General features: G+C 35.3%; 1 protein-coding gene across 1 annotated transcript in view; it reads left to right on the plus strand.

Moving 5' to 3' along the window:
* Nucleotides 1–615: 615 nt before the first annotated feature.
* Nucleotides 616–11,756, plus strand: part of LOC146163383 (cytosolic carboxypeptidase 6-like) — an 11,882-nt gene continuing 741 nt past the window's right edge. The window contains exons 1-12 of the mRNA XM_083380472.1: nucleotides 616–752; nucleotides 1,229–1,351; nucleotides 1,757–1,881; nucleotides 2,274–2,368; nucleotides 3,455–3,677; nucleotides 4,335–4,464; nucleotides 5,697–5,811; nucleotides 6,695–6,806; nucleotides 8,215–8,417; nucleotides 9,584–9,696; nucleotides 10,905–11,004; nucleotides 11,715–11,754. Coding sequence (XP_083236598.1) covers nucleotides 725–752; nucleotides 1,229–1,351; nucleotides 1,757–1,881; nucleotides 2,274–2,368; nucleotides 3,455–3,677; nucleotides 4,335–4,464; nucleotides 5,697–5,811; nucleotides 6,695–6,806; nucleotides 8,215–8,417; nucleotides 9,584–9,696; nucleotides 10,905–11,004; nucleotides 11,715–11,754 — 1,407 coding nt within the window. The 5' untranslated portion in view covers nucleotides 616–724. The remainder of the gene's footprint in view (nucleotides 753–1,228; nucleotides 1,352–1,756; nucleotides 1,882–2,273; nucleotides 2,369–3,454; nucleotides 3,678–4,334; nucleotides 4,465–5,696; nucleotides 5,812–6,694; nucleotides 6,807–8,214; nucleotides 8,418–9,583; nucleotides 9,697–10,904; nucleotides 11,005–11,714; nucleotides 11,755–11,756) is intronic.

Below are 11,756 nucleotides of genomic sequence, written 5' to 3' on the forward strand. Positions count from 1 at the left end.
ACACTTTTATATTTAAAATTGTTTAAATTAATTCAATTGTGGTTTGAGAAAGGGGTATTTTAAGGGTGTTTCCCTATTATAAATTTGTACGTTTTTCCATTACAATTTAATTTATAAAAAAAGATTTCCGTGAATTTACGTTAACAATATCCCTTATTGTTGAAATCATTTGTTTCGATAAGCACAGCTTTAACTGGGATAAACAATAATAAAATCAAATGATTTTAACTATAGATATTTATTGAAAGGATACCGGTAAGACAAGTACAAACTTGTCTTTAGACCACGTTTGGTAAATGAATTATTTTGAGAAAAATAAAAATAAACCGATACAATTTTGTTGTATTTTTATTAACCATTTGTTTATTTAAAACTTTTTTAAAGATGTGTGATTAATAAATAGTGACGTATTAACTGTGCTGACATGGATTAAAGAAAGCTGGTTGTGATGGACGCCTTTTTTCTTTCTTCTTTCTTGTTTTGTGCACAAACTTATGCCGAGCGAATGCAAATTATCAAACCCTTAACTCCGTCTAATTTCAAGTTTTATAATATTAAAATTGAAAAAATTGTATAGACCTGCTGCATCTCAGGCTTTCTTTAACTTCGACTTGATATAAAGTTCACAAAAGCTTTTGTTTTACTTGTATTATCTGTGTTGTTGTGAATATTTGGCCATATTAAACCACATAAAAGCTGCAAAATGTTCGGACGATGAACGACGATGGGTGACGCAAAGCGAGTTGATTCAGGTATTTTTAAAATGTTTTTTTAGTACTGTCTGTACTGTATTTATAGTCGATTACATTGTTAATGAATATGTAAAGTTGTGTATTATTCAAAAATATTTTCAATTGACACATAATTTAAAGATTATACATTGTTTAGTCCTCCTGTACTTTGTTTGTGTTATAAAATTATGGCACTGATCTAGAATCCCACCAAATTTCCATCCAGGGTGTAATATTACTAACATTTTTCGGGTTGGGGTGCGAGTTAGCGTTTGGTTTCGAGTGGTTCCAGTAATATTATAATATTAATTCTCCCGTTTTTCCTTGCAATTTTATTTTGTACTGCTCATTTCATTACTTGAAGTAAAAAGTGGTAGGATTCTAGACCAGCGCCTAAACTATTTCTTCTATTTTTTTAACTTTGAATATTTAATATATATGTTACATATCTGAATTTCAGATAAACCAGTTACAATATATTCTAAATTTGTTTATAGGGAGCTCAGACAGTGGTGATGATGCTGTTGTGGGCAACGTCAACAAGCTTCTGGTTTATCCGCCGGGTTTTGCTGGAAAACCTAAGAAAGGACACCTGATATTTGATGCCTGCTTCGAAAGTGGTAATTTATTTAGTTCTATTAAATCTCTAAACCTCAAAAAATAAGATATTATTGTTTTTGTTTTTTTTTTACAAATTTTATCTTAACTGAACATGACTGTTCCCCCTTAGCTGTTACAAGTATTTTTTGCTAAATTTGCATTAACTTACCTCTTTTAATTTTTGCATTGGTTTTTCTTTTTAATGTGCATATAAACAATTCTATAACATAAAAAAAAATATTAAAAAAACAACATTCATAAGTAATTTTTTAATACAGTAAAGCACATGCATTCTGGTCTGTTTATTTCAAAATGGCGTATGAAAACTTAATTTTTTTATAAAAAGTAAAATTTTTTTTAATAGCCCAAGGGTACAGGTTAACCGCAATAAAAGTTTCACTAATTCTTTAATTTGTTTATTTCAGGCAATTTGGGAAGGGTTGATTATGTCACTGAACACGAGTACGACTTGTTTGTGCGTCCTGACACTTGTAACCCACGCTTTCGTGTCTGGTTTTACTTCACTGTGGAAAATGTCAAACAAGACCAGGTTTGTAACAGTAGGTCTGAACATAGTTATATTGACAGCACCATCAAAATATATGTTGGATATTTTGTCCAAGGGTTTGTTTGATCAATGTAATAAATATTGTTTCAACTCTTGATTGACATGGTAAATCTATTAAGGGAGACTTAATTTTAATCACTGGATATAACCATTAAATGCACATTAACTCATTCTACAACAAATTTGTCTTCCTAACAAATAAAGAAGAAATTCTTAAGTAAAAGTCTTTTACATTTTTGTCATCCTCTTCCTATTTTTTTGTTTTAATTACAATATCCTATTTAGTGTTTCCTGAGATGAAATATTTAATTTAATCTGTTTTAACAAATATAGAATATTCGGTTTAGATAAATATCTAACTTTATTTTGTTTAGAGGGTCATTTTTAATGTTGTCAACTTCAGCAAGACAAAGAGTTTGTACAGGGAAGGGATGTCTCCAGTTGTGAAATCCACCAGCCGACCAAAGTGGTAAACATTACATTTCTCTTTATAATATGTATTTTGAAGATAACAAAGTAAATGACACAATCACTAAAAGTTAAACAGCTAGCTTTACAAAATTGTGGCTTGAATTTAAACTAGTGTTTAAGAACGTTTTTACCTGATTACAATAACCCTGTTTTATTCCATTTTTCAACATTTTTGAAGAAAGTGTTAAGAAAGCATTAAATCCATCAAAAAAGTCAGTCCCTGGTTTTATTTTAAAAATGTATTTATTTGGGAAAGCATTTTTTACACGAGTAGCTCTAAAATAGATAAATGTCATCTATAGAAACAAGATGTCAATAAGATTAATGAAAACTCATCTGTTTACATTTTCTTTGTAATATATAATAGCTTTAGCAGAAGAGAGTATATTTGTGTGTGAAGCACAATAAGGTTTATTTGCTTTCGCTTCTCCGAAAACCATGCCATAGCCCAAAATAGCACAATCAATATGTACTCGCTTAAAACCCCAATGTATTTCCAATGGTAAATAAATACCTGAAGCAATGCTACAAATACAAAAACATGATTCAGGTGGTGGTAAAATGCAAACGTTTTTTATTTATTCCATTGTACTTGAAATTTGATTTATCTTTAATGTCATATTTAAAACAAGTTTTTTAACAAGTCATTTTTTAAAAGGCTTAAACCACAGTCAAGTCATTTGTGAAACAACTCAAGTCTAAGTCAATTCTTTACAAAAAAATTACAAGTCAAATCCCAGTCAAGTCATTTTTAGCAAAGTCAATTCACTTATATAAAAAATCAAGTGTTAAACTAATAAATTAGTAAACTCGACCCACTATGTCCAACTTATAGCAAGCAAATTGTTTTACATGAAAAAATTAGGATAAATAGCTAAATTTTATAACAAACTGTTTTATTAAAACATTTGATTTCAATGCAAGTCGTTTGGCCAAAAAACTTATGCCCATGTGACAAGAATAACTTTAATGCACTTAAGCCAAGTCAGGTCATTGAGTCTTCACAACAGTGTATTTTAGTGTGTTACAATAGAAGAGATCATTCTGAATATTGATTTTCAATGGCCTTATTATGTGTTGCTAGGCAGAGAATCCCTTCCAAAACGGTCTACTACTACCGCTGCCCGGACCACCGAAAGAACTACGTCATGTCGTTTGCCTTCTGCTTCGACCGAGCCGATGAAAACGAGCTGTACTACTTCGCCTACTCCTACCCGTACACCTACACGCGCCTACAGACGCACCTCGAGCGAATTGAGAAAAAGCAACTGCCCTTCTTTAAGCGGGAGCTTCTCACCCTAACTGTGGTCAGAATTGTTGTTTTTTTGCATTTGATTTTCCGCTCTTTTTTGTGTTTTCTACTCTCGGTTGTAATTTGGATCGGTAAGTGTCCAAACAATGTAACAAAAAAGAAGTGCAAAATACTTTTGGGCGAAATGACTCGACTTGACTCGTGGACTTTTGTGTCATACAAGTTGGGTTGAAATTAAGTGTTTTTATGAAGTTTTTTAAATATATTTGGGTTACTTCTCTTAATTTTGTAAAACAAGTTGCTTGCTATATATCAGGTTTTTGTAATTTTTTAGTTAGGTTATTGCCAATGCACGAACGCGTTTACCAATTTTAATAATTCAACGTTTTATTTTCATTCCAAAGACTTGACTTGAAGTTGACTTCCTTTAAAAATAACTTGACTTGTTATTTTTTGCGAAAAGACTTAACGCGAAGTTGTTTTTCAAATAACTTGGACTTAAGCCATTTCAAAAACACTGATGCTTCATGCATTGTCCTATATTCCAAAACTTTTTTATCATTAAAACTGTAAAATAACAGCTATTTTGATTTTAGGTGTGTTAATTCTTTAGTAGTGAATAAGATCAAATGCCTTTCTCTTTTTAAAACACTTATTTCCCTCGTCCTTCTACCTTTCTCTCTTTACCAACCGCTCGTTCTCTCGCTTGCAGCAACAACGTCGCCTTGACCTTCTCACCATCACAGCCCCGGACAACTTGTGTGATGACGAGAAGAGGAGGGTGGTGTTCGTCACCGGGCGCGTTCACCCAGGGGAATCCCCCGCGTCCCACATCGTGCAAGGTCGGTTTGCTTATAATTGTACATTCCTAAGTGGCCTACCGCGGTCCCTGTTAATTGAGCAAACTAATACCATTTCAGTTATTCCCTTTCTGTAAAACATTAACACCGAGAAAGAAGGTGGCTCACTGACTTTTACCTTCCGGTATAAATATTGATATTAATTTTGTTAAATAATAATATTGCTTTAATAACAATATTACCTTTTCAACAGTCTATTACTGGGGTTCTTAAACTGGGGTCCATGGAATCCTTGGGGGTCCACGAACTAGTTTTAGGGGGTCAATGAGGTCGCCTACCTAAAATATTAGTGTATATTTAAGAAGTAATCTTTTTTTAAAGAAAACCGTTTGATTAAAAATAAAACGGTTTTGCACTGAATCTTATTTAGACTCACTTTCACATTTTTGGACCAAAATCAGCAGATTTATACCAAAATCAGCAGATTTATAAGTCTATTTGTACTGTGACGTCAATTTATGATGTCATTTTGGATTTTTTTTGACGACCGTTGTCCACGCTTGGTTAAAAAAAATTTAGGGGTCCGCAGTAAAAAAAGTTTAAGAACCCCTGGTCTATTACAGGGGTAAAAAATTAGTTGGTAAAATAACTTTAAAACGCTGCTTAGGAAAACCTGATTCTTTCGAGATTGAAAGTACCCTGTGGTACAGTGAGCTCTAAGTCTGTTCGTCATTACGTGTTGTCACTTTGCTCTCGTTGTGTATTAATAAAAACACTTTTCACATAATCGTACAAGGGTAGCTTAAACTTGAATCTTCCTTATCGACCTACCGCCCAGCAGTATTTTCAATTAAAACAATCTAAACCTTTTTTAATAACTCTGCCTAAACGAAACTATTGCGGGGCGAAAAAATCTGCTTGACTTCTTTCTAACGAGCCGTTTATAAAACAATGAACTGTAAAAACAAAAAAGAATACGTTTTGACCAGTCCCGTTTTTCCTGAAAATGCTAGAAAGGCCGTAAGCTCATGTACGTTAAAATATTATCAGCGCTGCAGAATTGGACTCGGGACTCGACGGAGTCACTTTGTTTTGAATACAGTCTGTATGCGTCGCAACCGGACTCGGGACGCGACGAAAACGCACATTTGGCCGGAGTCGGACTCGGGACAAAATTCCTATTCGTCCCCCAAACAACATACTCTATTGTGCTATTCAAGGATTGTTGTACCGATTCAGATTTTCTATTTTGTAAAACGCTTGTTTTTCTTCAGGTTTCATCGATTTCCTTTTAAGCAGCCATCCCTTGGCGTGTGTTCTGCGTGAAAACATCGTCTTTAAGGTCGTCCCAATGCTCAATCCGGACGGTGTATATCTGGGCAACTACAGGTGAGGCTTGCATAAGCTGTCTGGAACCATTGTTGGTTAATCTGTCGGCAAGCAGTTAAAGCAACCGCTGGTAAGCCAGACAGGCTGTTATAGTAGCGGTTTTATGTTATTTTACAACAGTTTTTCTACACCTATTGGTCGCGACCCTAAATTAAGTTGCGGTTTGATTTGGTTTGGATCGCCGGCTACAGTAGTTCACACGGTTAGATTCATTAAAATCGTTCCAGAGCAAGATTTCTTTAGAATGAGAAACAGTTGGATGAATACCAAGACTTTATTTTGATCTTTAAACGAAATATTTGGAGAAATGCCCGAACTGTTAAAAAATATTTCTACGTGCATATTAGGGTTTACCTCGGTTACTTAAAAAAATACTTTAACAAACAAGGTGCGTAGAATAATCATTATTTGTATTGTTGGTTGTCTACCATCAAATGTAGCATCCCAAATACCAAAAATACCACCTTGCTCCATTAAAGTGCGTTGCCCTTGTATTCGTATTTCGTTAAGTACTGCTAAAATGTTAGATACGACAAAGACAGGATCAAACACAAAGCGTCGCGTTATTCACCTTCCTTAATAAAATTGTTTGATCAGGTTCTAAAACATGAAATATTCATGTCCGGTACGCAGACTTAATCTCTTCTATCTTGTCCTGTGGTTTATTGTTTAAACATTTGGTGGTAGTTGTTAAGCCAATGTTAACTATGCAAGTGGGCGAGCCTACCAAATTAAACCACGACCAAATATGGGTAGCGGCTCAAAGGTTGAGAAACACTGATATAAGCGTTAGCGGGGGATCCTGCTTACACTCCATGACAAATACACACACAGTTATACCTATTCCCAACAATGCGTTGGTAAACGACCATTTTTTTTTCAGGTGCTCTCTAATGGGTTTCGACCTGAACCGCCACTGGCAGGATCCTTCACCCTGGGCTCACCCCACTCTGCACGCCACCAAGCAGTACCTCATGAACCTGCACTCAGATCCGGTGAGCATATATTAGCGTCTTCGAGTCCCCTTGTGTATTGTATAAGGCCACTCTTCCGTTCACCGTTTCCAATCAAGTAAATAAATACAGAAATGTGCAGATAGACAGGATAAGTACAATTGTACTGGGACGTTAAGGTTTGCTGTGTAAACTGACAGTTTAGTTTACCTTCCGCCAGTGTTGTATTGACTTAAGTCCACTTAAGTCTCTGATTTCAAATGACTTAAGTTTTTTGACCCAAATTACTTGACTTGTATAGCGCGTTTGTGCTATTTTTTAGTTGGATTGTGGGTCATAATCCGACGAGTTTACCAATTTTAATAGTTTAACAGTCTACTTTTATGTCAATAACATGACTTAAAATTGACTTGGTCTAAAAATGACTTAAATGGGATTTGACTTTGGGCAACCAATGACTTTGGGCAGGGATTTGTTATTTTTTACAAAAGACTCCACTTGGACTTAGTCGTTTTAAAATGACTTGTTTACAACATTTTCTTCCGCGCTGCACACTTTGTTTTTGCCAAACTGCCAAAAGCAATCCACAACAAAATACTGCCAAAAGCAATCCACAACAACATTTTTAATGAAAACAACGCCAACGAGTAATCCCGCCCTAACAGGCTAACGCGTGGCCCGAAAGAGGCTGAAGGCACTCGGCGGTTTTAGATGGAAGCTGTTCAGACAGGACGGTGAAGTTGATTTAGCCTGATTTTAAAGTTCATTCGCCGCTCAAAGCTCAATAAAATTTAAACTCACGTCAACACTAAGCCGTTTCCTGCGCTTTGACGGCATTTGTTTGATTAATATGCTGCGGTAGCGATTTTCAAATACTCTGCTTCCATTGTAGAGCGTTATCTTCTCTATTGGACGGGCCTTATGAAGTCTCAATAAGCTGTGCCTTAAAATCTTGCGTTGTGTTGAGTGAATATAGGTATAACACCAAATATATACAATCGTATAAAATTAAGCGTTACATGTAAGATAAACGAAGTGCTCGTTTATATTAGGCCTAAACCTTTCACAATGGTGAAGTTATAAATCATGAATTAAATGACAAACTAATGTTGTCATTTGTATTACTTGCTCGATTGGAGAAATTGTTATTTAAGTATTAGCGAACATAAAATGCAATTAAGGTTGATTTAGCAAAGAAATGCGTTTTCAGTCATTGTTCTACGACCTAAACAGTTTTGATATTTTTTGATAAGATACATTATTAAAACTTCTCAAAACAAAACGCTTAAATTGATAAAAAATATTTTTTTTAAGTTGTTTCTCAACGCTTACTGGGGAAAACCAAAACATTGTCTTTAATGTTGCATCAAAAATGGCCCAACACACTTGCTATATATATGTCCACCCTAGAGATTCAAATATCACCTTTTTCACTTTGTTTTGGCCACAGATGCTCGACATCGACTTCTACGTGGACATTCACGCCCACTCGACCCTAAGCAACTGCTTCATGTACGGCAACATATACGACGACGAGGATCGCTTCCAACGCCAGGCCGTCTTCCCCCGGCTTATGTGCAACAACGCCGACGACTTCAGCTTTGCAAATACCGCCTTTAATCGCGACGCGGTAAAAGCTGGAACAGGGCGGAGGTAAGATGTGCGGAAAACGAACCTTATCCGTGTTTTTCCAAATCATATTTTGCCGCCACTCAAATAGTGAGCGTATGTTTAACAATTGCTAACGAATAGAGTTAGCTCCACCAGGCAACATATCAATAAATATAAATCGCTCTTCTGGTGTAAACGAAGTATAAACCGACGTTTCGGCAGCAGATACCAGCTGACCTCATCAGGGTTAATAATTAAAACGAGAGTGCGTTAGCCATCTTATACACTGAGAAGTAAAAAATTGAAAAAACGTAGATTAAAATTAATAATTCTAGACGTCGCTGAAGTATGCGATAAGCTGTGACGCGCCGGAGTCTAACGCACTCTCGTTTTAATTATTAACCCTGATGAGGTCAGCTGGTATCTGCTGCCGAAACGTCGGTTTATACTTCGTTTACACCAGAAGAGCGATTTATATTTATTGATTGCTAACGAAGTTAAGCTGATAAACTTATAAAACGATGTCATTACTCATTATTAAATTTAAACCTAACTAATATGAGCCATGATCCAAACAAAACCACAAAGGTTGTAAAAGAGATCTAAAACAACTTTATTCAACAAAAAAGCAGAATACTATATAGTTACGCAAGAACGCATCATCAGTTCTGCTAATAACTGTAAACACAACGAAAACACTGAAGTTATATCTTGTGTTTTCGTTGTGTTTACAGTTATTAGCAGAACTGATGATGCGTTCTTGCGTAATAGTATTCTGCTTTTTTTGTTGAATAAAGTTGTTTTAGATCTCTTTTACAACCTTTGTGGTTTTGTTTGGATCATATGATATGGAAAAAAGGTCAACAACTAGAACTGTCGGAGCAGGCTTAGATCCCGTTATTAACAAAAATAATAATAATAATATTATTATTACTTCATCAATTAATATGAGCCAAGTTTTCCTATTGCTTTCCCAACTCTCTAAATCTTAAGTATTGGAGAAATGCTGAACAGAACCAATTATATAAAAAATCTAATAATGTAAAAGTTCCGCAGTGGCCACGTTTATAATTATATCGCAGTAAAATGTGAAATGCATCTTATAAGGACCAGAAAAACAGCTGCGAAATGCCCTTCCTTAGTGATTCCCAAATCCTGAAAAGCTTAAAAGCCGACAGCATTTTGAAATGTTGTTGTAACATTTTTAGGTTTCTTGGTGGAATATTGGACGAATCTTCTTACTGCTACACCCTCGAAGTCTCTTTCTACAACTACTTTAACGGGGTTTCCCCAAACCCGATAGCGTACACGGAGGAGACGTGTTAGTATACAACTTGTTTTATTGGTTTGTGCGCATTAGGGCTGTCATCATTAAAGGGTATGGTTACAATATGATTTTTTCAAACGATTGAATTCACTGACAATACAAAGTTATAAAACGGCATCGTTACAATATGTTTTTTCCTCTATTGATTTAACTGATAATACAAGCTCATTTTGGTACTTAAAATGACATTTCAAAACCGCTGTTGAAAATCATTGTTTAAATGAAGGACACTTTGTTTTGTATGGCAGAGCTTATAAAATTGTGCATCGCGAAGCCCTGAAGCCTCGTTTCCATTTCTCAAGGGCGTCGTATGTAGGGGTCTCGTTTCGTATCTATCGTGTATGGCAGTGGTTCTCAAACTTTTTCACCTTACTGATCCCTTAATGCTTAAAACAGCGCAAATTGACAGTTTAATGTGGCATGACTTATTCTGTATTATTTGGTTCGGTACACATACGAACTATACTTACTGGACACAAGCAGTCAAAAGATTTAGTAACGTGAAAATGAATCAAGGAAAATATTCGTTTGAGTACAGGTAATATAATTTGCCAGTCTATGAAGTAGGAGATGTTATGTGGACCCCTTCAAACTTCCTTACAGACCCCGGTATAACTACATCTGGTATATGTATTATGATATCCTCAAACAGCAAAATAATCTAGCAAAGCTAGCAATTCAGGTCAGACACATTAACCAGATCAACTAGTTGGCGAAATATATATATATATCTTTTAAGATCTGTTTAATGTGTCTGACCTGAATTGCTAGCTTTGCTAGATTATTTTGCTGTTACTGATCAGGAATTAAGGTCGACATTTATCTTGCAAGGGTCAAGGTGATTTCTATTATTCACATATTCAGTGCAACAATGATATCCTCAACAAACAAAAAAATAAATAGGCGCTCGTGTAGGAATTTCGGAAAAAATTAATAAAATTTATATCGCTTGCGGTGCGTCGCAAGTCCAACTAACGGGCAGCGCAAGAAAAATAGTTTTTGAACCCCAGGTGTATGGTGTCATGTGATGTATTTTTCGATTTTATAGTATGATGTTAATATCAATTTCCTTAATAAAGGAATCTTTTGGCTTACTAAAACCTGCGCTATATTCTAATTAGAGCTGCATTATATTTGTGACTCGTTTGGCTTAATTGTTTTTCGTCATAGTATCGACTTAAAAAAAGCCTACTTTCCTGCAGATACCCGAATTGGGCGCAACCTTGGTAAGACCTTCGCCGACTATTACAAGTTGAGTTCACAAGCGGTTCCAAAACCAACGGGAGCTACGTCGCTGATGAGGTAAGATGCTCGTATAAAAAATATATAGCGCCTTAATAAAAACGACTGTCTACTTTCTCCACCTTGAACTTCAAGACGTTTGCACAAATTTTAACGAAATTGACTTTTTTATGTATACAGTGTTATTTTTCAGCCAAAATGTTTAGTTTTAAATCCGTTTGCATTTTGTTCTAGCCCTGTGCAACTACAGTAACCCAATTACTTTGTATGACCATAGCAGAAATTTCTATTTTCGGGCTGATTTTAATCTAAAGGCACTGTTTTTTGCACCCGACATGTTTTACTGTAACCCCAAGGAACCCCCGGAACATTGGGAAAAGTTGAAACTATAAATAATCTAACTATTGCCTGCAATATATTCAATACAAATTTTCCCACAATTTTATCCCTCATACGATATAATATCAACCGCATTTTCGATTGTTGAGTGCTTTTTTTGTAAGTGTACGTTTATAGCTTTGCGAAATAAATTAACGAATAAAACATTATAGTTGAAAAATCATCTCGCAATCTTAGCCTCACTTAATCACTTCTACTTCACCTACAGAGAAAAGGAAAGTTTTCGGTGAAAAAAAAGGTTATTATGATAATGGAGAAATTCGAATTGTAAAATGACAACCTCGTTAGATTTCCCCATCTAATTATACAAAATTAAGTTGTAAACAACTCGCAATCTTCACCTCACCCAATCACTTCTACTTCACCTACAGAGAGAAGGAAAAGTCCTCGATCAAGAAGAAAGGGAGCCGAGT

This window comes from Ascidiella aspersa, chromosome 2 (genome assembly GCF_963924565.1).
Source record: "Ascidiella aspersa chromosome 2, kaAscAspe10.2, whole genome shotgun sequence".
NCBI lineage: Eukaryota > Metazoa > Chordata > Ascidiacea > Phlebobranchia > Ascidiidae > Ascidiella > Ascidiella aspersa.